Raw genomic sequence first — 26,698 nt, forward strand, 5'->3', positions numbered from 1 at the left:
TTTTCTAAACGGAAACTGAAATCACAATAAAAGTATGCCTTTTTTTTTTTGTTAAAATAATATTGCAGAAGAAGAACTGCTTTACTTGATACTAGTCTGGCAGGCAGACAGTTTGGGGGAGACCCGGGCTCTCATCTTTGTTTCTGGGATTATCTTTCGTTTTTATCTAATTTACTTTTTAATCTTACATATATTAACAAGCCTAGGTATGGCAGACAGAACCTGGTAATCCTGGATTGGGCATAAATGCTACAACTACCAGACTACAGAGGTGATTTTTTTCCTTTGCTTCATCCTCTTGCTAGGAGTAGGAGTTTTCCAGGGTTGCTTTTTTTTTTGCATATTAGGACAGTTTCCATATCAAGACAAGCTTGTAATGAGAGCCTTCTTCCAAGAACGGAAAGGCATGGTTGTGAATCCTCCAAACAAAAAAGGACATTATATTTAAATTCTCTCACTTCACAAGCGAAAGCTCTCATTGCTTCAACACTGCAAATCCATCACCCTTCTAAATAATAAAAAAAAAAGTTCTACTTGGTTTTCTAAAAGAAAATATGTGTGTGTCCACTTTAATGAGAATGTCTTTTGGGCTCTGGATCCCAGGAGGATTGAGTAACTTCTCTGTTCAGGCTATAGGATTTTTGATTTTCTCACCTGACGTCCCTACTCTTTTGGTGTGCTTTACAAGACTGAGACAACTAAATTACATTCATTAAATTCTAGAGACCAGACACCTAAAGAAGATTTTCCAACACTAATTTTAGAGTCTTGTTCTATTCTTTTATTAGTTATAGCCTTAGCTGACTTATAGTGGCCATCACTGGGCATTAAAATCTACGATCTATTACAGTGCAAAAGAATGAATCCAGGACATGTTAGAGTCTAGTCCTGTGCTATAATATCAAAACCTCACAAGAGCTGGAGATTATATAATGCATTAAAATGATAACTTGGGGTAGCAGATGAAAAATTCCATTAAATAAAAAAATTATTTATATTCGTGTCATTAAAAGAATAATTAAATTGATTTAGCATATCATAAACAATGAATAATATATCTATTACATTTATTTATCCTTTTTTTCTTAAAATCACATTAAATCAGCCATAGATTGAAAAGCTTATTACAGTATATCCTGTTTTGATTGCTATGGATTAACGTCTGCTATGTATATCTTACAAGAATCCATTTTAAAACTCTGAGATTAAAGTGCGTGGTGTTTCTTCTCCTTCACGTCTCTGTCTCTGTTTTTTCTTCTCCAAGGTGTAATCAAGACTGCTTTACCAGACATGAGCAGAGAAAACAGGGAACAGTATCAAGTGGTCATCCAGGCCAAAGACATGGGAGGCCAGATGGGAGGACTATCAGGGACCACTACTGTGAACATCACGCTGACTGATGTCAATGACAATCCACCTCGCTTCCCCCAGAGTATGGAGCATCTAATAGTTCTGTTGTTTTCCAAAGAACCTCTCTAAAATCAGCTGTTTCACTGTCACCATCTGGGATCTTCTTTTTTGTCCTGGGTTGTTTTTTTTTTTAGTATAAATACTGACCCACTGCTGTGTCTGTTTATGTTGCAGCATTATTAAGACAAATGAGAATCTCTGCCTCCAATTTTTTAATAGCAAAATATGTTTTGGAATGATAAACTTACTTCTCATTCTTAATTCACAGCATACTACAGATCCTTTCATGCTAAACCACTGGTTTAAATCCAGTCCTGAGTTGTTACAATCAGTGTCTGATAACAGTTCGATAGGCTGCAGACAAAAGAAATATACAGCCTCAGTTCAATGCCTGCTGGAAAAATGTCCACATTATAAAATTTGAATTGCATATCGGCACTGATTAGGGACCTCACTGGCTCTCTTTATAGATTCATCAAGGACTGAGCAGAGTTGATTTAGAAAACATTCTCCTGGACTTGAACTTATAAAGCATTTCAGTACCATGGCAATAAGTACATTCGGAATAGTATAAACAGGTCAACCTAGAACAGATTTTTAAAAATATTAGAAAATTCTGACAGTGTGGGAGAAGGGATTCTTGAAAATGCATATAACTATTTTTATCTCTATTCATGATAACAGATTGCTTTTTAAAAAGAGAGGGGAGGGGAAGCACTGCAGTCCTCATGAAGAAAATATAATTCTAATTCACACTCAAAGTTCACTTGCTGAGAATCATGTTCACATGGCAAACTCAAAAAGCAATTCTTAACCAACCTTCCTGTTTGACTTCAGGAGGGAATACTGCTTGAACACATATAGAGTGATATAGTCCCTAACATTTTGGCAAACAGGAATTCTTGAACTTAAATTAGAATGTAGTGTTGCACATTGTATTGTAAGCTTTGTTGTTGAATTGAATGAAAATAAATTAAAGAAAAATAGAGAATGAAGAATGCATAGAACTGCAAAACAGCTTAAGATTCTCGGTCACCTTAGCCTTTGCTCCTTATGATGCTCTTCTTTAAAGATTAGCTGAAATCTGAAGTCTATGGAAGTTCTGATTATTTCCATTAGCTTTGAATTTGATACTTAATTATACATAAATTTACACAATTTGATGCCTCATACAATATTCTTTGTAACTTTCTACTTTGAATAGCACTGAAACACTTTGGATGGGCTATAGAAGACCTGCTGTGGGATCTATTCAATGGTTCAATTTTCATTTTGCTGATGACCCTTCCCTCTCATTTTCTTTTTCCCCAGCAGGGTGTTTTTAAACACTTCCTAGGATATCAAACATAGAGAAACACCTGGAGGTTTTGATTTCATCTTAGATAGTTATGAAGTGGGGCATAACCTTCAAAGAACTATCTAGTTCTGGAAGTCCGCTCCTTCCAAAACCAATTATCTTTCATTTTCTCTTATGTAAGGCAACATTAAGTAAAAATATGGCACAAAGCAGAGGGTGAATTGCAACTGAAACCAACAGGAATTGTCAAGGTACTGAAGAAATAAAGATTGATTTCTTACAGGAATAGAAGAAAGGAAAATGGCAGAGTGCACTATGAGTGTACTGGTTTTTCAGATTGCATTAAGAAGGAAAAGATTTTCTGTTTTGTTTTGTGTCCTGAAAGGAATCCTGGACAGTTAAAAGACATAGGCCTAAACTGAGTTTAAACAGCACTATAATGAAAATCGTATACATTCTGAATTTATTTGTACTCTAAACCAAAATAGCCATCTTGCATGCTGAAAGCATGTAGCACTTACATAGCATCACAGAAACAAGGAATGCTTTCAGATGCAAAAGCACTCAAGGGAATTATTTCTTCTGAAAGAAGTAATAAGTAGCATGATTAAACCTGTTCTTGCAGTATTTTTGGCTTACTTGCCAAAACTTGGAATTTGAGCAACTCTTCAAACTTACAGTTAGCTGCCAAGAATCCTAACTTTCATCCCATTTTCAACCTGGTTTAAGGGGATAACATATATTTTTAGTCGATGTGGATTGCAGCCAAACAATCTACCACTGAGTTTTCACTTACAACCTTGAATTCGTAAGAGCAAATACAATTTAGCATCAAGCATTAGCTTCCATTTTGTTACACAGCTATATAAATATACGGTATTTAGAGTGACTTTTTTTATACATAGTCCGTACAATTGAGGATAGAAACTCATTCAGCACTCAGATGTTTGGTATAGTCCTTGTACTTAAAAGGAACCTTCAGAACCCTTTAGGTGACTTAAAAGAAAGCAAAGAACATGTAAATATAAGAAATAGGCTAGTTGCAAGAGAGATATCTGATTGTACTTCACTACAAAACAATACAATTTATACAGGTTCTTATTGAATCCTTCAAATAAAGATTATGTGTTTTGTCAGCTCCGGAATCTTAAAGTATATTTCCAGTGCTACTACTTTGCTTAGTAAATTAATATTAATTTATATGAAAAACAGATCAAAAGAAACATCAGATTCTGAAACATCACATTTAAAATGTTGAATATATCAGAATTTTTTAAAATTTTCCTGGTAGCGAATAACAGAAAATAACGATTTAGAAACATTTGTGTCTTGCTAGTGATGAAAGATCTTTGTTGTCCAGTTCTGATTGGTCAAAAAACCCATCTGATTAATACTTTTGTGCAACAGTATGTCTTTATAATTAGTTTTTTATTGCAAGTATTGTCAAAAATACATACAAATTCACTTTTCATACACACAGGCAAGATTAAAATGTCTGTGTAATCAGAATTCTTTCTATCAAACTCTGATTATAAAAATGTTAAATAAAATCAGCCATTGAAAGAACACAAAAAGTATGAGGAGAGTAAATTAAAGAAAATCTGAATGTATCTGAATTTCAATTAACAATAGCAATTAACACAAACAGATATCCAAATGTTCTTTACTATGACTCTTTAGTATGTATTAGTATGAATTACTTTCACACAGAATACCTACAAATCTCTAATATATTTTTCAAATTAAAAAAATGCCCATTCTGTTTTAGTCTCTTTCCAAAATCCACACTGGTTTATACAACTCTCGTGGTGTAAGAAAACAAAATAAAACCCCCTGCTACTTCTAAATATATCTGGGAACATTTCTTGAAAATCAAGAGAAAAAACATCCCAAAACTATTAAATAATCGTGGTTAGAATTGATGCCATATTGTTGAGCTTCTCTGTTCCCTATATCTGAAGAACAAAAGCAAAACAAAAAATACCACAAACAGACAAAAACATTAAAACCACAGTACTGAATGACTTTGAAGAATCACTTGAAATTTTTGTGACTGTTTGTCAATCAACTCTGTTTTAAAGTTTAGTATGATGACTAACAACGTTTTTCTCAGTGTTTCAAACTTCAAGTTACTTTAGAAATCCAGGTGAAAGAGTAAGATGTTTATTATTCAGAAGAACAAAACTTCTCTAAATAACAAATACTTGATTTCACTCTTCCAGACACCTACCAGTTCAGCTCTCCAGAGTCTGCACCACCTGGGACTCCTCTTGGCAGAATTAAAGCAAATGACCCTGATGTGGGTGAAAATGCAGAGATTGAGTACAGCATCTCCAATGGGGATGGATCAGACATGTTTGATATCATCACTGACAAGGACACACAGGAAGGGATTATAACTGTCAAAAAGGTTTATTCTTTCTCCCTCTCTTTTATATGTACTTAACTCTCCAGGTGTTAAGGTTATATTTCTTTTTCCAGTGAAAGGGAGGGTAGATCTCACAAAGGGTCAGGCTTCCAAGGAGTTGTGGTATTAGTTTTGTTCTTCTCTTTCTTCAGCAGATACCTGTTATTTTCAAGTCTCAAGGGAAATTCACTGGCATGTCACTTCACATAAAGCAATATTTCAGTGGCTACTGTCAGTTCAATACGTATACTCTCGCACACAGTACTTTCGAATCAGGGCTGTGAAAACTTGTGTGGGTTCAGTTCACAACGGGGTTCATCAGCTGAATGCTGTAGCAAGGCTAACAAGGGTTTGAGGCGCGCCTGAAACTTGATGGGTTTATACCTCTGAGATTAAACTGTCCCTCTCTAATCTGTCCAACAATCAGGTACCTCTAGCACCTAAAATCTCTCTTAGTTTAAGTCTAAATTTGGTGAAAATTAAGTTGTTACATGTTATGTCAATGGAATTCCAAAGAGCAAAGACATCAGCAGAATCTCTGACAGATTTCTTTGTTGCCTTTTGGTGTTCTGACTGTAAAACTCTGACCACTATTTTCAGTTCTATTCTGAACACACCAGTAAAAAATAATTTAAATCTACATATATATGTGATATAGAACTATACACATATATTTGGAAACATATGTATATTTACGAATGTGCAGGTATCTATATGTGTGCACATATGAATGTATATATACATATGCATATATGGAAATATATAATATAAATGACACATAGATTGGAAATCAGAATTCGTAGTTTTTCTTTTCACTCTGGAACACAGAGGCCAGAGATAGGTCTGGGTTTCTCTTCATGCAAAATAGGCAAGTGTAGCTGGTAATGGGGAAGAAGTAAGGAAAAAGGAAACAGGACAGAGCATCTCTTGGTGGGATAATTGTTCTTGTTCCTGCCAACGAGATGAGACAAATAAGCCCTTTAACACCTCCTACTTGTGAATTGAGTCCAACTTTTCTGCTTCTTTTTCTACTTTTCTATATATTGACCCCTCCTGGTTTTCCAGGAACCTGAACATGTAGTAAGCAGAGGGATAATAATTGCTTTGCTGCCCTATAATACTCGTTATTTTTCTTATATCTAGAACAAGCCCTAACATACTCCATCTTCTCCAAGATGCATTAAATTTTAGAGCTTTTGCTTCTAAAAACGCTTACAATTCTAATTCAGCATTATAAAACTGACTCACATTTCCTGTAAAGTGACACAATTTTCTTTATTATTATTATTTGCTCCCCAGCATCTGGATTTCGAAAACAAGATGTTATACACTTTAAGAGTGGAAGCAACCAACACTCATCCTGATCCTCGTTTTCTTCAGCTGGGACCATTCAAAGACACGGCTTTGGTCAAAATTTCTGTAGAAGACGTAGACGAACCTCCAGTGTTCAGCAGACCCTGGTATTTAATAGAAGTAGATGAAGATGTCAAGGAAGGAAATATTATCGGGCAGGTTGTAGCTGAAGATCCGGATATAACAAAAAATGCAATAAAGTAAGCTGTTACACAGTATAAAATATTTTAGATGTGGGTCAAGTCTCCTACACAAAGTGTGATGAGAGTGCAATGTAATAGGGAGCCACTTGAGTAATTAAGACCATAGAGTTACTGAAAAGTGTTGAGCAGGGAAATATCTATGGGAGCTTGTGAAGGTAAACACGTTTAACAGTGCAGGCATGCTACTGAAGGACAGCCTACAGGCACCAGGCAAAAAGAAAGGAGATGTCAGCATTTAACTGGCATCATATTCTAGTACTTTCACCAAACTGTTCATAAGATTTTGCTTTTATACCATGTTTCTAACAGTGAACTTACGTAAAGTACTCAAAACAGATTATTTCCATGCTCCCTGCTGGTTGATAGCAGTCAGCCTTCTGTACCTTCATAATCCCCTAGACATAATACTGTCTATCATGTTCCATAGTTTAACTATTTAATGATCACGTTATATTAAATAGGAAATGATTGCGAGAAAGTCATAACAATTAGAGGTAAGAGTTCAGTGCTGTGAAATTGCTGTAATTGTTAGCCATCTGCTATTATTATCTGCATTGACAAACACAACACTGAAATTTGTGTATTTACCATGTAACTGACTAGGAAACCTGATTTCTGCATTCCTGAACAAACCTGTTATGTCCTGCAGCATTACAGTGTGGGATAGGAGGTGTGAGAGAAGGAAGAAAAATAAATAATTTTAAGTAATCGATGTATAAAATCTCCATTTAACCTGATAGTGACTGGTAACTACTACACCAATTAAGAAACACTTGTAAGTCAGGATTTTGCTTGCTGGAAAAGAACAAAGCAAAAGCAAATGTCATAAAATAAGATTTTAAGAATTTTAATCTTAAATAACTAATCCAAAGATTTTTTTTCTGGTGATTTTGATGGTCCTTATGACATCTCAAAAATACTTTGTTATGAATTGATAATTATATCTGCAATGTGTGTCATTTGATGACTGAGTTCTCCAGGAAACAATTAATTTGAAAAAATATTATCTAAGAATGTCCAATTTTAGTTGTTATTCCAACATTCACTTTATAAACCAAAATGTAATCTAAAATATCAATCTAACAAACTGCACACATAAATAGTTTCCTTTTCATCCTGCTCGCTAGTTTTAAAAAAATTGTTTCTCAGTATTTTTAACATGCTGCACTCCTCAGGCAGTTACAAGAAAGCTCAGGTTGATTGTAGAGAAAACATTCTTGATTAACCGCAGTTAAAATTAGAAAACTTTTAGATGTGGCTGTGAGCTAAACTAGAGATTGTAACAGGAGATAGTGATGCTCAGTTGTACTATATCTTGACAGATATTCTGTAGATCGACACACTGACCTTGACAGAATGTTCAACGTCTATTCAGGAAACGGATCCTTATTCATCTCAAAGCCACTTGACCGGGAAGAAACTCCCTGGCACAACATCACTGTCATAGCAACTGAAATCAGTAAGTTGGAGATCATTTATCTTGGAAGAACATTAGAACTCAGAAAAAAACTGAATTCTACAGTATCTATGATTTATCTTGTTTTCTAAGTTTTGTCCTTATTCAGATATTATCAACAGATAGAGTATCTTTAAATGCACATCTAAAAGTTCAATTTACTACTTCAGGATTATCTTTGCTCATTTATGAAAAGATAATTTGGGCTCAACAAAACCATGTACAGTATATATTAGACACGTTAACTGGTTCTCTGAGAATTCCAAGCAAATAATTTGGTGCAAGTGTGATACACTGGCTCTATCCTAAGCTAAGCCTTTGGGAATATCCCTGGAAAAAGAGATGTCCGTGACAGGCAAATAACACATTATCAGAATGACCACTGTAAACAGCAGAAGAAATTGTGCTCTATCTTAACAGCTTTAACTTATCTCAGTAAATGACTTCATTTGAAGACTAGAGGAAAATCTTTCCCCTTCATGTCTGAAATAAACTCTCTCTCTAAGTCTTTCACCTGGAGTATTTATTGTTCTGTTGGAAACTTTTAGATCTGAATGCCTCTTGCCTGTCTTTTCTTTCCAGCCATCTTATAACAGTCATCAGAGGGGAAACAGAGACACTGATTTTAGGGAACAACGATTCTCCCTATAGATTCCCCAGGAGTCTATATGCTTTACAGTCTGAGAGTCGGGTGATATGGATAGATGAATTATATGCCCATTTTCAGAAAGACCGATACCTTTTCTTCATAAATGCTTTTTCATTGTTTGGTCAAAAATTTGACCAAATATGGTCTCCATTTTCAATGTGTGTACTGTGAGATTCATCTCCAGTGATAGCTTAACCTCAGAGGTCAAGTTTGTGAAGGCCAATTGATGATAACCTCTACTTATCTCTATTTTTTGTTTTGATTTTCACATTTTAGGGAGAATAGACCTTTGAGGTTCGTGGTTTTTTTTTTTTTGTGGTAGTGTTGTTGACCGGCACCGTTTAAATGCTTTACTTATATGAACAAGTAAATGTTTTTGACAACTCAACCTCAGGAAATAGCTTTTACAATGAATTTCTTACTGCAGGGATGTATGGAATGTACATCAATAATAACTCAGTGACCTGTTTTTCATGCAAATCAATTTAAGTATGCTTTTTATTATTTGAAAGTACATACACTATAATAGAACATTTTGTTTCAAATATAGATAGGGGTCTTATGCATATGGAATGTATGGTAAATCAAATACAATTGTTTTTAAATAGTCAAGATAAATGAAAATTTCTAGTGTCCATCGGAAAATAAAAAGATAATTTCATTTTTTTTTTCATAGAATTAGACTGTATATCATTGCATTGTAATATAAATAATTTTCTTGTTTCAGATAATCCTAAACAAAGTAGCCAGATACCTGTCTTCATCCGGATTTTAGACATAAATGATCATGCACCAGAATTCGCCAAATACTATGAAACATTTGTTTGTGAAAATGCAAAAGCAGGACAGGTAAACAAATACTTATGTTACTGAAGAACTTGTAATTAAACTCTCCTGAAATACCATCATGAAGACTTCAACATCTCTTAAATCGAAAAACTGCAAACCAATCCGACATTTTTATTCCCTACCTTCCACAGAAACTGCCAGTTGATTCAAAAAGTTTTGAAGAGATAAAAGATGCAGGATTTTACCTTAGTATAATAACATAGTACACAATACAAAATTGTACTTTAAGGTGTTTTTTCATCCCTAATATCAGAAAATATTTTTCAGAACTAGTTATGTGTAATGTTATAAACCTCTTTATACTGTTTGATAATTCCATTTCTTTCTGGATTTTTTTCAAATCCTTAGTTAATGTAACAACACCTTCAAGTACACAAAACAGGAAAATCTTTTATTATGCTTCAGTAAAAGAGATGTGAAAAATATTTTTTTTCACAAATAAAAGAAAATGCAACTGTTTCCATTGTAAGTTGAACTTGAATTTGGAGTTGAGTTGGATTTGATCAAAGCTCATGCATATCTCTTTCTAAACTATCTCAGCAACTCTGTAATAATCTAAAAAGATGATAAGATTTGTAGAGAAAATAAAGTGGCAACTGGGAGCTGAGAAAGGAGACAGAACAATGACGAGCAAGCCTATTGTTCCTGCCTAACGAGGGGACAACTGCTGTTGCTTACAGCTCGTTGGACAGGACTGAAGTGCTCCACCTTATTAGGGAGTCATGGTGGCTTCTCGGAGGAGGAGAATTTTGCTTTCTGCACCCGCTCGAAGGGATATTGGTGTTCAGGTCACAGGCTGTGAGGAATGTCATAGCTTTTCCCTGGTAGCTGGGAGCAATCCTGAGGATGGCTGTGTGAGGTGCAAGCAGGTTGATGACCTGCTAAACCGGGTGGTGCAGCTCCAGGATGAAGTGTTGGAGCTCAGGGAGGAGGTGAGTAGGTTAAGAATAATTAGGGAAAGTGAGAAGGAAATTGACAACTTCCATAATCTGATTGTGGCAGAGCTGAAAGAAGAAGTAGAGAGGTTAGAGGGGATCAGGGAAAGTGAGAAATTAGGGGACAGGGGGCAATGGCACAAGGTTCCTGCTCGGAGAGGCAAGCATAACTGCCTGGCAATTCCCCCGCCCCCCCGGCTGTCCTTGCATAACGGGTACGGTGCTCTGCAAGGGGAACTGGATAACACTGAGGATGATGGTTCACCCTGCTTGAGGTGTCACCAAAGCCTAGTCGGACTGCTATCGGCATTAAAACCTCATCAGTAAGGAATAAAAGATGGGTCATTGTCATTGGTGACTCACTGCTTAAGGGAACAGAAGGCCCGATATGCAGATCTGACCCGCTGCACAGGGAGGTCTGTTGCCTCCCAGGGGTCAGAGTTAAAGATGTAAGGAAAAAGCTTCCTTCCCTAGTATGGCCCTCAGACTATTGCCCCCTTTTGTTGTTTCAGGTAGGCAGTGAGGAATTAGTAAGAACCACTCCAAGGACAATGAAGAAGGACTTGAGAGCCTTGGGGCACTTGGTCAAGGGATCAGGAGCACAGCTTGTGTTCTCCTCTATCCTTCCAGCTGTGGGCAATGATGAGGAATTAGGCAGGAAGTACCAACAGATTAATACCTGGCTCTGAGCCTGGTGTATCTGGCAGGGGTTTGGGTTTTTTGACAGCGGCTGGATCTGCAAGAGGCCAGGTCTGTTAGAAAGGCATGGTAATAGCCTGTCCCACAGAAGGAGAAGAGTTTTGGGAAGGGAATTGGCAGGGCTCATAGACAGAGCTTTAAACTAGGTATGAAAGGGGGTGAGGGTGAAATCAGGATCACTGGAAGGGAGCCGGAATGCAGTATGCCAGTGCTTGTGGGGGAGGAATGCACTAGCAAGATCACGCAGTTTTGTGAATTAGCAAGGGATCATAGAATCATAGAATCATAGAATCAAAGAATGGTTAGGGCTGGAAGGGACCTTCAAAGGTCATCTAGTCCAACCCCCCTGCAAGGAACAGGGATATCTCCAACTAGATCAGGTTGCTCAGGGCCTCGTCCAACCTGGCCTTGAACGTCTCCAGGGATGGAGCATCCACCACCTCTCTGGGCAACCTGTTCCAGTGTTCTACCACTCTCATGGTAAAAAATTTTTTCCTAATATCCAACCTGAACCTACCTCCCTCGATTTTAAAACCATTACCCCTCGTCCTATCACAACTGGCCCTCCTGAACAGCCTCTCCCCATCTTTCTTGTAGGCCCCCTTGAGGTACTGGAAGACCGCTATAAGGTCACCCAGGAGCCTCCTCTTCTCCAGGCTGAACAGCCCCAACTCTTTCAGCCTGGATCAAGGTGTCATGCCGGGTTGCGGACAGAGCACGGGGGTTGTCGAGGGGTTGGTTACTGTGGAAACATTTGAGCATCATCAGGGGGCTCCAGGTACCTCATCAGGGACCCAACTCAAATGTCTCCATATGAATGCCCGCAGCTTGGGCAATAAACAAGAGGAGCTGGAGATGCTTGTGAGCCTGCAGCGCTATGACCTGATCGGCATCACAGAGACATGGTGGAATGACTCCTGCGATTGGTGTGTTGGACTAGAGGGGTATAAACTGTACAGGAAGGACAGGCAGGGGAGATGAAGAGGGGGTGTTGCCCTCTATGTCAACGAACAGCTAGAATGCGTGGAGCTCCACCTGGCAAGTGATGACGATAGAACTGAGTGCCTGTGGGCCAGGGTGAAAGGAAGGGTAAGACACTTTACAGTGGGAGTGTGCTACAGACCACCCAACCAGGAGGACCATGTGGATGAGGCCCTGCATAGGCAGATAGGAGTTGTTGCTTGTTCACAAGGCCTGGTCCTCATGGGGGATTTTAACCACCCTGATATCAGTTGGAAAAACAACACAGCGGGGAACAAGCAATCCAGGGGATTCCTGGAATGTATTAATGATAACTTCCTTATCCAAGTGATAGAGGAACCAACAAGGAGAGATGCCATGTTAGACCTTGTTCTTGTCAATAGGGAAGGGCTGGTAGGTAATGTTGAACTCGTGGGTAGCCTTGGCTGCAGTGACCATGAGATGGTGGAGTTTGAGATCCTAAGGGCAGCTAAGAAGGGGAAGCTCAGCAAGCTTGAAACCCTTGATTTCAGAAGAGCTGACTTTTGCCACTTCAGGAGTCTCCTTGGAGGTGTGCCATGGGATAAAGTCCTGGAAGGGCTGGGAGCCCAAGATTGCTGGTTGACTTTCAAGGATCATCTCCTCCAAGTTCAAAGGCACTGCATCCCTAAAAGGAAGAAATCAGGCAAAAACACCAGGAGACCTATATGGATAAACAAAGAACTCCTGGCTAAAATCAAATAGAAAAAGGGAATACACAAAGCATGGAAGCAGGGACTGGTAACCTGGGATGAGTACAAGGAAGTTGCTCGTGTACTCAGAGACCAGGTTAGAAAAGCGAAGGCCCTGACAGAGTCAAATCTGGCCAGCGATATTAGAAATAACAGAAAAGGATTTTATAGGTATGTGAGAGAAAAAAGGAAAACAAGAGAAAATGTGGGGCCCCTCCGGAAAGATACGGGTGACCTGGTTGCTGAGGACATCGAGAAGGCTGAAATTTTCAACAACTTTTTTGCCTCAGTCTTCACTGGCAAACACTCGAACCACACCACCCAAATCACAGAGGATGTTGGCTGGGTCTGGGAGAGTGAAGAACCACCCAGGGTAGGAGTAGATCAGGTCCGGGAACACCTAGAGAACATGAAGGTGCACAAGTCCACGGGACCTGATGAGATACATTCACGGGTCCTGAAGGAACTGGGAGCTGAAGTTGCTAGGCCACCAGCCATCATATTTGAGAGGTTCTGGCAGTCTGGTGAGGTTCCTACATATTGAAAAAGGGCAAACGTAACCCCCATCTTTAAAAAAGGGACCAAGGACAACCCGGGAAACTACAGACCAGTCAACCTTACCTCTGTGCCAGGTAAAATCATGGAACAGATTCTCCTGGTAGCTGTATTAAGGCACATAAAAAATAACCAAGTGGTTGGTGACAGCCAACATGGCTTCACTAGGGGCAAGTCATGCCTGACTAATTTAGTGGCCTTCTACGACAAAGCTACAGGGCTGGTTGACATGGGTAAAGCAACGGATGTCGTTTTCCTGGACTTGTGCAAGGCGTTTGACACTGTCCCACATGACATCCTTGTCTCTAAAATGGTGAGACACGGATTTGACAGATGGACCACTCGGTGGATAAAGAACTGGCTGGATGGTCGCATTCAAAGAGTTGTGGTCAATGGTGCGATGTCTACATGGACACCAGTGTCAAGCGGTGTCCCTCAGGGGTCTGTTCTGGGTCCAGTGCTGTTCAACATCTTTCTCAGCGACATTGACGATGGCATTGAGTGTACCCTCAGTGAGTTTGCCGATGACACCAAGTTGTGTGGTGCCATGGACTCAATTGAGGGAAGAAATGCCATCCAGAGGGACCCTGATAGGCTTGAGTATTGGGCCAGTGCAAACTGCATGAGCTTCAACAAGTCAAAATGCAAGGTCCTTCAGCTGGGTCGGGCCAATCCTAGGCACAAATACAAACTGGGCACAGAGTGGGCTGAGAGTAGCCCTGAAGAGAAGGATTTGGGGGTGTTTATAGATGAGAAGCTCAACATGAGCCGGCAGTGCGCTCATGCGGCCCAGAAGGTCAACTGCATCCTGGGATGTATCAAGAGAAGGGTGGTCAGCAGGTCAAGAGAGGCGAGGTGTTCAAGGCCAGGTTGGACGGAGCCTTGAGTAGCCTGATCTAGTTGAGAGGCGTCCCTGCCCATGACAGGGAGGTTGGATTAGATGATCTCTGAGGTCCCTTCCAGCCTATGCCATTCTATGATTCTATGAACTCAGAGCCAGGATATTACAGAAGTCTTTTAATGTTATTGCTGCTGCAACCAAGATCTACTTATGCTAATGTCAGTCAGCATTTCAGTTTTAAAACCTACAAAGAAAGATGTGTGCTTTGCTGGTTTTTAATTCTGAAAGTATTTATCAAACAACTGAATTTAACAGCAGATTGGTTACCTCAAGATTGCCTTTCAAGCATGGGCCTAAGTCCATGCGTGAGCCTCTTCTCTGGACTTATGCATTTTTGAGTGGAAGAAAGTGCTTGAGATCATTATTTTCACTAGCACAAATCTGAGTGGGTTCCTACTCTAGCAGAGAGAGGCCTAGATGGATCCCTAAACTCATCTTAAGTCTGTCCTTGTGTCTCACTATTTTCTTGCTGACATTATCCAACCAAAGGTGGGTAGCTTGATGGAAGGTACGTGGAAAGGATCAGATTGTAGGACATTTTGTTTGTCCTTAGTGCACAGTGGCTATGCAACACTCAAAATCTTTACAGGGCTGGGGAATATGGATACACATCTGGAAGCAGCATAGATGGTACCTGAGATAAGTCTGGAATTTCAGATCCTGCAAAACTCTGGACAGAGCAAGAACATGCACTTTACCAGTTGCAATTTAAATCATATTCTATGACTGGTTTAATAGATTAAAAAAAAAAAAAAAAAAAAAGACACCAAAAAAGAGCTAAAACAGGATACAGTAAATTGTTGTAGTTTGTATTCAATTCTACTTACTTTTCATTCATTGCACCTAGTACTGGAATTTAGGTAAGTGGGTGAGAAAGATCAGATACTTTGAGTAAGTCAGTTGGCTTTGAAGAGGTATTTGACTATTATTTTAATTCTTTTTCAAGAAAACCTTACTTTTTTTGATGCAAATGACATAAATAAAGGATTACGCATATCAAAGGCAGTGGTGAATTAAATTAAAACAATGGAAAGAATTATAATATCAGAAAAATCATCAAGGAATCCTTTTCAAAACAACTGAGGTTTATGATCAGAGCATTGCGTCTTAACTGATGACATAAATTGTCACATAAGAATACAGTTCAAGCCTTACAGAATAAGCAAAATTCCCTAAAACTCTGGTTATTGTACTCTCATAGTTTTGTTTTATGATTTATTAGCTGTTTTTCCAGGTGGAATACATTCAGATAATTCTAGCCATTAATTTCAAACAGCTGACATGTTACTTAAATTCTCTCTGTGCAAGAAAGTCTTTTTGCACAAGATGAAATTGAGACAAATAAACCTTAAAAATCTCAATATAATGACTGATAGCAAAGTAAGTCATGTACTTTAATTGCATAATACAAAGAAAGGTTCCAAAGCTTACAAATGAAGATTTCATTGAATTTAATCATGTGCAATTTTACCAACCAGCAAACACAAGTTTTGTCATATATTTGAACCAAGTTCAATCTAGACACACTGCTTGTCAGTTTCCTTAACCTAATTTCCATCTAATCTAGCATACTTGATAATATATCCATTAATGTATAAAATTTCATTTATCTTTCTGGTAAATTCTGTGCTTTTCTAACAACAGAAATGACAGAGACCCCTTAGATAACCCTATTGTTATTCAGACCTCCCTTAGATCTAGCATAACATTGTAATTCCAGTAATTATTTTCCTTAATTGGAAAAATGCACAAAAATACTAGAAAGATAGTGTGCATCAAGTGTAGCTGCAGAAGAATGAGAGATCCAGTCCATTCTTCTCTTTGTTAACAACTTGTTTTCTCAAGACAGACATCTGAGTTCATATCTGGACATTTACATACAGTTAACGTAGCAATTCAGAAAACAGACTGCCTTCAGTACATGAGACTACTTTTATTTTAGTGCCTAAAAATAGCAATGAATATAGAGATACAAACTTGAATATTTTGGCCAAGGATACTAATTTCCAGATAGCCTATATTGTTCGTGTTTAACAGTCTCCCTATAATACAATAAAAATACAGTATCATGTTGTGTTCATTTATTAATACTACTTTACCTTATTTTAGAGATCACCTAAAGCAGCTATCTGTTTAGAATCATTATTGCTTTATGACACATCACGACAGTGCTTCTACATCTGGTGTTACAGTAGCAGAGTCAGACTGAGAAGATAAACACATTTAGTTAATTTTTTTTTTTTTTTTTTTTTTAATTAGGACTAGCTATTAATCACACCACTCTCTGAATCTCAGGTGCGTCAAGAAGCAGTCATAATGATCAAATATTGCTCTTTGCTGCCAAGACTCATTACACATTCTCAACATCAGCAGATATTAGAGGCTGCATTTGTTTTGTTTTTCAGATAGCCTTAGAAGGGTCAGAGTAAAAAAAATCCTACAGAGTCTTTCTCTTTCTCCCCTGCCATTCTTTTGTCTCCAAACAACAATAGTATGACTGGGGAGAAACATTATCACTAGGGGTGCATAAACAACTACGTTCATCAGGCTGGAACAGGTTTTTCACCATGTGAGTCCCATTCCTCTGGCTAATACACAGGCTAAAGAAAAGTATGACACAGCCTTCGTCTCTCAAAATTCAGAAATCCCTAATCCTTTGATGGCGTGCTAGAGCCCCAGGGACTGTTGTGGGGAAGGCTCTGGTGCAAGTTCTCTCATGCCCTTGTCACGAGAATTAATTGGGTCTTTTTAGCTGGATTAGAGGATGAGTCCTCTCCATGGAAACCAGGAAGATTTACTTGAAAAGGAGACTGATTTAACAGAACAATTTGCTAGTAACAATTTAGCTAATTTCAACACCCATCAATAATAATATTTAAGAAAATAAACAGGGTCTCTTTTTTTTTTTTTCTGATGCTGTATTCTTTCCTGCCATTCAGGGGCTCTCAGATATCAGAACAGAGAGTTTGTTTCCTCTTTCAGAAAGCTGGCAGACTTTTCTTTTCATTAGTCTCCATACTCCCCCTCCCTTTTTCAGATGGAACACACAGAGATGGCATTTTTCATGTGGCCATTGCTAATTATCAGTCACGAGTTGTTTATACTTTGTAGCTGCCTTCTCTAGGTAGGCATCTATTTGCTTGATTTAGTGAGACCCATGCTAACAGTCTCTCTCTTTTGAAGTAAAAATTGGAGTTCAAGGGAGAATTTTCCAACTTCTGATAAGCATTCAGTCCTGCTTTAATACTGTCAGCACATTTGTGGAACAGAGCCAAGACTTGAAGACCGAACTGTTTTGCATTACCAAACATAAGGCTTTGTTAAGTGGCAGGCATTGCAGAACATTTCGTTAAGACATAAAGTATCAATACCAAAGACCTATTCAAGTTTGCACACACGTGATGGAGGCTGCTTTCTGCAGCTAGCACCACACAGGTGTACAGGCCAGAATTGTGCCTGAACATATGTGATCATTCATACCACAAAATGACAAGATGGCCATCCACTGACAGCTGGATTGATTTTGACACTTCTGTGTGGGGACACTTGAACTATACTATTAATTGATTCCTAGAGAAATGTAGCCACTTCAAAATCATCTACAAAATCTTCATCCCACCCACTTACACTGTGCTGTGTTATTAATACATTCAAGATTAGTGATTGGCCCTACCAGATCATACAGGCAGGAAGAGGGGCAAGAGAAAGAAACGACAGGAAAAACACAAATTTGCTCTTCCACCATTCCCCCATACCATTTGCACACTACTACTTTTTGATGATTGTCGAAAGTACAGTGTCTCTCACAATATACTGTTTCATAGTTTATTGCAGACAAAGTGATGAGACCTTTCCAGATTCCCTGAGAAATATTTTCAGCAGAAAACAAATGTAGTAAATTTCAAGAACGACAAAGCCAGTGCTCCAAGAACTAGGATTTGTTCCGTTCTCTCCTGTAACACTTCTGAAAAAAGTATTGGGCAAAAACAAAAAGAAAAATGCCCCAATAATTCCTTTCTCAAGTGCCGAATGATATTTTTTAAGTCTTATCTCAGAAACAGCTGAAAGTAGATAAATGACATTTGAGAAATTTCTCTGTTGTACAATATCCAGGTTTAACTAAGAGCATAATATAACAAGAATGAAAGCCCAAATGATTCAACTGGATTGAAAATCTACTCCTCTGCATATCAATAATCGCATACAAGAAACAACAAAATTCAGAAGCTGTTGCCCTATCTCTAGCTTAACAGTGTCTGTCTCCAGTGGTCTTACTTCTCTGAGACTGGAAGTTAAATTTTCATGCTATATGACAATTACTTTCTTTTAAAACTTCAAAAAGACACTGTACAACAACAGAACATAGTTAAATTCCTGTGAAAGTGATGTTACTTTTCAGTGTCTTGTTTATAGTGAATTTTAAAAGAAGGAACGTTGAAAAAATGTTTAAAAATACGGTAGCAACCACTGATATGCTACTGTTTTGAAAAGAAGCAACAGTAAATTACATTGCAGACATTCTATTTGTCTCAAATTTTGTTTTATTAGTAGAAATTTTTTACCTGAAAATATATTGCATCTGTCCACCCATAGACCTCATCTTGTTCTGCTTTATTCAGTGAACCTTTCAAGAATCTGTCTGAAGCGTGTTGCTGCATTTTTAAAGTTTGTACCCTGGAGCTGATGTGCAACCGTGGTTTATTTGCATGACATGTCAAGCTAGCACAGGCTGAAAAGCCCATCTAAAAAGTGGCTAGCTGATGCTGACCTCTAAGATGCACTACTAGCTTAACATTTGCTTTAATGGTTTCTATACTCCTTTTAGAGACAGTCTCAAGGCTGAGCTCATGACCCAAGTCTCCTATTTGTGCAGCTCTCCGTGTCCACAAATGCAGCCTCAGGAACAGTAAGGGCATCCTCTGAAGTGCACAGGAACCCTAGTTAGTTCAGAATGTCCCTGCCTCGTTTTTACTCACTTTCTGTCTCTAAAACAGCTTGAAGAAAAACGGAGAGCAGACTACGTCTAAGGATGTAACAGATACGTGTAAGGAATCTGCTTCTAGGCAGTCTATTCATCCCCAATCACTTTTTCAGAGATGAGTATGAATAGCTATAACATAGCCTGAATATAAACTACAACCATTATTTTGACTGTAATGTAAGGCATGACCTTAAAAACACAGTACTCAGGAGAAAAAAATCCCACAAAACAGTATCATAATCAAACTATTTCCACATTTGAAAAAATTATGCCAATGGGAAATATGTCCAAACCCTTTAACAGAATCTCTGGCTTCAGCATAAAAGAAATTCTTCAAGAATTTTTTCCAGTTGGAATAATTCCTTATTCACAACTCATCTTACATTGTCAAGCTACTACAACCACTTTGTCCTGAGTGTAAACCAGAAAACTTTATGTCATTGCCTACACTTAAATTTTCAGTACCCTTGAAGACAAGTGACCCCATGAAACTTACATTTGCCCAATCAGATCCACTCGAGAGTATGAGACTGTTTCTTTAAACACACAGAAATGCACATGCACATGCAGCCCTCGAAATAATTCCAATAATACTACGTTTTCCAAATCATCCTCATTTGCATGGGAAACTATGGAAGAAAGAAAAAAATGAGAATGCTTTTTATCTTTTCTAAGCCTGAGGTGCTTGAAACATATTTGAGTAAAAGTCATTTGCTTGAAATAACTCTTCTGTCATAAATCTTACAGCATCAGAGATCTTTCCCTAAACTCTGGTGAAGAGTGATCATAACTCAATGTTCATAACTGCTCGAAAATGGCAGAATACATTTCCAACAAGGAATTTCAAAATGTACATGAAACAATACCAATGTTTTTTATATAATTGTGATACTTAAAGCGGAAATATCCACAGGTCTTTCATTTCTGCAGTGATTATCATTAACATTATCTTTTATTTACAGTTGTATAACTGAAAAAAAATCCCTTAATTAGATAACATTTCTAATTTCCTTTCACCTATTCATCATTTGGAGAAATTCACCTGCAATCATTCTTTCTCATTGTTCTTTTATTCTCTCATCTTTCTTGGTGGAAGAACAGCTGGTTCTCAATTTATGCAGCCAATAGTTAGAGCAGGTAATAAGGTGGGGTTTTTTTGTTTTTTTTTTTTCTTCTTCAGCCTTACCTTCAACAATAAGTTTTCAATGTAATTACGTTCCTCTATGCCTGGCACAATTGTTCTCCTCCATGTGATTTACACATGAAGGGAATCAAATCCAGATCCTACAAACATCCCACTGATTACATCTCAAAAAGCCGCAAGATACTCAACTGCAATTTCTGGTAGCTATTATATCAGGATATTTTCTCCCTGAGTTTTTCAGCAAGTAATTTCACAAATATTATCACTTATTCTCTCTCTTATCTTTGGTACTTTTACACTTTTTCTAGCTTTTTAAACTTGTAAAAATGTGATAGGAAAATTTTCTCATTTCAATTTGATATTTTAGTCTTATCAGAAGGATTTTATTTTTGGTAGCAATATTACTTTTTTGCATTGAGCAATGCAAAACTAAAATTAAGCACCATCCTGGTCTTGCTGTCTGTATTGCCACTCTCAGAGGCAGATTATGGCAAAGAGAAAAGCAATGAGACATTGGAAAAATGTTAATATAATCAGAGAATCAGCAACATGCTGAACAGGCTACTTTGCCATAAACAGGGACTTGGCCGATTTTGGGAAACAGCTAAAACTTAAAAAAAAAATAAATCTAAAGAGCAATGACCATCAAATGTTTTGTAAGAGAAGAGACCTTAATATGTAGTTGTTATTCTAACCACACTTCGAAAAACTGCATAATCTTTCCTTCAGTGTAGTAATGTCCTCTTGTACAAGGCTGATGTTCACAAACTACCTTTCAAGTTCCTAAAAATGCCTCAAAAATAAAAAAAAATCATAAAAATAATAAATCTTGTGGCTGTTTTAGAAGGAACTGTTAGGAAGTGAATGGGTCAAACAGACTTTCTCTACAGGTTTTTTTTTTTTAATAACAACTTAATCGCTGTAATAAAAGTATCCCAAAATTAACTAGAAATAATGGGTCAAATACTCATTGTGCAGTACAGTACCAGCATCACATGGTTTCTGAAAGATATAGTATGAGAAAGACTTTAGTATTCTTGGTAGCTCTATAATTATGTTTGTCTAATACAATGTTCCATCCTGAGAGGTGCTAAATATCTTCCAAAATTTGACTGTATCAAGCCTCACTGAAGTAATATTCAGAAAAAGTATATAAGAAAGAAGCCATTCCTTACTTAATTGCTGCAAAGCTTAAAATTCGTGTCGGTGTTACTTGTCAGTTACTGAATTTCTTGAAGAAGTCATGCTTTACTTTCCCTGGAAATATCAGAAAAACAAGTCACAAAGTAAGTCTGTAATAACAAGTGGTTTTGATGTCTGTGGGATTTCAGGACACCCTACACACTGGAAACACTTGAAAACCTCAAGAGAGGCATTGACTCTCGGCTTTGAAAGAAAGTTTCAGTTTTTGTCTTCAGATAGAGATTCATTGGATTTCTACTGGACATGACAAGTAGAGACCTTATTTCAAACACAAGATTTCTAAAATAGCACGAAATGTTTTCTTTGTAGCTGATACAGACTGTGAGTGCAGTTGATAGAGATGAGCCTCCTCGAGGACACAGATTTTTCTTTGAGTTGGTGCCAGAATTTGCTGTTCATCCAAACTTCTCCATTGTAGACAACAAAGGTAACTGCTGATCAGTACCACCCCACCCCCATATCACATAAAACTTCATCCAGCAATATTTATTTATTTTGCTTTTCCATTCTAGATAACACGGCAGGAATTATGACTAGAAGAAATGGATACAGCCGTAGTAAGATGAGTACTTATCTCCTGCCAATCATAATATTTGACAATGACTACCCGATCCAGAGCAGCACTGGCACGCTGACCATTCGAGTGTGTGCCTGTGACAGCCGGGGGAACATGCAGTCCTGCAATGCTGAGGCCCTGCTCCTCCCTGCTGGCCTCAGCACAGGGGCACTGGTTGCCATTCTCCTCTGCATCATTATCCTGCTAGGCAAGTACCTGTGATGAGATGTTTAATTGACTAGGCAAAGGTCTGGTCATTTCTAGACCCCTGATATTCTTCAACTCCTTATTTGTATGACCCTGCAGAACAATATTTCATATCTGATGTGGGGTTTTTTTTGTTGTTTTGTTTTGGTTTGGTTTGGTTTGGTTTGATTTGGTTTGGATTGGTTTGTTTTTGTGGTGGTGTTTTGTTGGTTTGTTTTTGTTTTTTTTTTTACCAGCTGTTTTCTAAGATGGAAAAGGAGCTGGGAAAGTAGCAGAAGGAGCTATTGTGGGCTGTTTGTCATCTTTACTATTTGCAAGAATGTGCAAAAATAATGAGACTACCAATGTTATTTGGAGGAAATAAATTTTAAAATCTAAGGTCAATTTTAGATATCATGCTCATTTGTATAATGTTTTATGTTATAAAGAGATCTTCATTTAGATTCAGGACTTTAAAATCATACTCCTGAAGCTGGGTGATAAGTTTCTCAGTGATTAAAAAAGCATCAGTTATATTAGCTATCTAATCATGAATGATTTGCGATTTGTATACCCAGGAAATATTTAGCTCAACATCACAGAAGAGAAATGTTCAGTTTTTTACAAGTGGTAGTGAGATCAGCTGATTAAATAAAGTGTGAGTATAAAAGTTAGATGGGTGGTGGGAGAGCAGAAGCATTAGAAAGATTAGGTGATATGTGAAGAAGCTAGAAAAAATGCTAGCTCATAACCTGGTGTTAAGAACATAAAAACTGCAACTTGCATGTTTTGCTTACCAGAGAAGTTCCTCAAAAGTGCCATCATCTCTACTTTCCAGACAAACTGTGGAAAACCTCTTTCCTTTTCCACCTGTGCTACAGCTTACAAGTGTCAATTTATGTAATTCTAAGGAGATGATTTTTTTTTTTTTTTTTTCAGTTTTTAGACTGGCATTGTCGGTGGCTTGGTTTCAGCATAATCCAGCTTGATTCCCCAGGTCATTGCCCAGGCATAGTCTGAGCAGAATTTACAGGGCACAACTTCCAGCAGACAATTATTGTTCAAACTCTGCAAAATCTGACTCTCCATCTTGCATAGTTCTTAACACCATGTCCACAGGCTCTTCGTCTTCAAAGCAATCCTTCATGCCCCAAAATAGAGGATGAAACGGGTACCATGAAACACCAGTAACTACTGTTACTCACTCACTGTGAAAACATCACTCTAATCAGCTGCAATGTTTTAGTACAGAAAAATTGAACCAAAAACAAAAATCAAAGTGTGCTTTAGAACCATAGCGATAGCACATGAAACTCAGAGCAGGATCAGGGACCAATGTTGTGCAAAGCAAGTGTGATCACTTTGCATCTCTTGGTCCCAAGGGCCAGAGACCCTGCTCTACTTAGTGCTACAGACATAGCTGAAGCCAGAGTAGCGTAAGGCTGAAGAGCATCTGAACAGAGTTGTTAGTCTACAGCTAACATCATGGTTATTGGCACCTTATTTAACTGTTTAGCAAGATGGAGTGTGTTAGGATAGCAGACTGGTGTCATTATGCCCCAAAATAGGAGAGACATACTAGGTACCCAACTGTAAAAGACACTTCAGAATAACTTTTTAGTGATCTACCCTACGCTTGTATATGAAGTTCTCAGAGTTACTTAAGTGGGCTATTACTTGTCTAGCATTAGGAAAACTTAAAAAGAATGGATCCTGTACAGATACAAATCCACAAACAAAACAGAACAGCCTTTACAATCACAGTATTATACTATGGCATGTGGAAGATCTTAGTTCCCCTCTCCCTACATACAGCATGTCCAGTCTTCCTTTTTATTCACCAGTATTCAAGCCACTCAGAGTAAAAACTTTGCTCCTAAGACTCAACAAAAGTGCTCAGCGCTGCTGTAATGTATGGTTCAGCAACCACTGTTATGCATCCTTGACAGTCAATCTGACTGGCCTCTTCTATTTACTCCAGCTACTGGAACTACAGTCAGATTTTTAAATGCATTCAAGTATTGAATGCCTACTGCAATCAATAGCATTTAGGCATCAGAATATATTTCCAAATCTTAACTTCAGTTTTTCATTTCCCTCTGTACAGCTTTATTTTTGTGTCAATCCTTACCTCTCCAAATGAAAGAGTTATTCAACTAGTATTTCTTAAACTGGAGAGATCATGTTTTCAAAAAGAAACATTTAGTAGTAAAGATTGAATTCAAATCCTTGCAGTCATGGAAGTCAAAAGTAGTTTTATCAATAATATTGATAACTGAAGGTCTTCGGGTTCTTCTTTTCAGCAGGACCTGTAGATCTCATTTTCAAAAGTGAATTAGGCACTTATGAAAACCTAAATCACTGGCTTTCAAGAGCGTGAATTACTTTTGCCAAGGAGATTCAACTACGTTTGATGAAATCATCCTTAGTGACTGCCAGAAAGGCAGTATTTCACAAAACTAAAATCAAAGTCAGATCCTAGTAGGATGTACTTTAAGATGTATTTTAAGATGATCTATTTTAAGACATTGCTTTTAAACTTCAGCTTAATTGTATATCTATTTCAAATATATAATATTTTAATCACTGCTCTCATAGGTTTAAAAAGCATAAGGTAAGTTTTTGACTGTTACAAAATCATTACTATTTTTCCTTGTTAACTTCAACTTGGAGATAGCTTTTATCACTATTTTCCTACTAAAATTCTCATCTTATGTTTAAAACTTTTCCAGTTCAACAGATTATGCAAAATATTTGTTCATGTATTTATTTTCTAACTACTCATATCTTTATTCATCTTTTTTTTCCTTTCAGTATTAGTTGTCTTGTTTACGGCTCTCAAGAGACAGAGGAAGAAAGAACCTTTGATCATCTCAAAGGATGATGTTCGGGACAACATTGTGACCTACAATGATGAAGGAGGCGGGGAAGAAGACACTGAGGCTTTTGACATTGGCACACTGAGAAATCCAGAAGCGAGGGAGGAAAGTAAGATGAGAAGAGATGTTATCCCAGAAACTATATTTCAGATAAGACGGACTGCACCTCTATGGGAAAACATTGATGTCCAAGATTTTATTCATAGGAGGTTAAAGGAAAATGATTTAGACCCAGCTGCTCCTCCTTATGATTCACTAGCAACATATGCCTATGAAGGAAATGATTCCATAGCAAATTCACTCAGCTCCCTGGAATCGCTTACCACGGAGGGTAACCAAGACTATGATTACCTCAGTGACTGGGGACCACGGTTTAAAAAACTAGCAGATATGTATGGTGGAGATGACAGCGATCGAGACTGAGAAAGTAATCTGTGACCTTACCTTACCAGAAAATAATCTGGTCAGTGTTAGTGGAGTTCATGTCTATGTTACTAGATAAAGTGGCCTACTCTCTCTTACTCGGGAATAAAAAATTTACAATAACTAGATGTTGTCTTAGTAAGGGTTTGCTTAATCAATATGTCAAAGTGAATGAATATGAATGATTCAGATTTTTAAAAAATCTATAATTCACCCTCTCTGCCTAGAAACCTCTAATGAAATGTTTTCATTGACAATAAAAAGACAATAAAAGGCTTTTTGTGCCTTTAATAATGAGATGGAAACTTAATTTTTTTTTAATTCCTTTGCATTACCTTTCCTATGAGCTGGGACAGTGTGCACCCACATTGTAACATAATCTCAAAAATATACTTTAAAAAATATTAATATTACTGCCATATTTATTGAGTTAAAGAATGTCTGTGTGTTGTTTCATCATGATATTTTTATATATGTATATTTATATTTTTGTATTTTTATTAAATAAATTAGTATTTATAAAAACACTACTTAATCACGTACTTTGTTAACCATAAGGAATGTCCAATCTTTCTGAACAAAGGAAACTTCATGTTGTGCAATACTTACTTTTTGAATGCATCTTCTTACATTGGATTAGTGGATGAAATGTACTGTGCAAGAACAATATGGAGAGAGTGCTCTGTAATGGAAATGCAGTGTAGAAAAAAGAAAAATTATTTTGAAAAAGTGATTATAAATAAATGCAATCTGACTTGCAATGTGTATTACTATATGGCATAACAATATAGATTCGTTGTGGAATTCGCCTCCACATACCTTCTGATATGAACAGGTGACCAATGAGAAGATTTAACAGATATACATATATGCCTGGTTATTTAAAGGAACCATGAAGATTTATTGTGGTAGATATGAAAA

General features: G+C 37.5%; 1 protein-coding gene across 1 annotated transcript in view; it reads left to right on the top strand.

The window, feature by feature from the left end:
• CDH9 (cadherin 9) overlaps window positions 1-25,777 on the top strand; it is a 71,545-nt gene extending 45,768 nt beyond the window's left edge. The window contains exons 4-11 of the mRNA XM_086609014.1: window positions 1,265-1,432; window positions 4,930-5,117; window positions 6,414-6,667; window positions 7,993-8,129; window positions 9,503-9,624; window positions 22,043-22,160; window positions 22,246-22,497; window positions 25,290-25,777. Of these exons, the coding sequence (XP_086465140.1) occupies window positions 1,265-1,432; window positions 4,930-5,117; window positions 6,414-6,667; window positions 7,993-8,129; window positions 9,503-9,624; window positions 22,043-22,160; window positions 22,246-22,497; window positions 25,290-25,777 (1,727 nt within the window). The remainder of the gene's footprint in view (window positions 1-1,264; window positions 1,433-4,929; window positions 5,118-6,413; window positions 6,668-7,992; window positions 8,130-9,502; window positions 9,625-22,042; window positions 22,161-22,245; window positions 22,498-25,289) is intronic.
• The last annotated feature ends 921 nt before the right edge of the window (window positions 25,778-26,698 follow it).

This window comes from Tauraco erythrolophus, chromosome 3 (assembly GCF_009769465.1).
Source record: "Tauraco erythrolophus isolate bTauEry1 chromosome 3, bTauEry1.pri, whole genome shotgun sequence".
Taxonomy (NCBI): Eukaryota; Metazoa; Chordata; class Aves; order Musophagiformes; family Musophagidae; genus Tauraco; species Tauraco erythrolophus.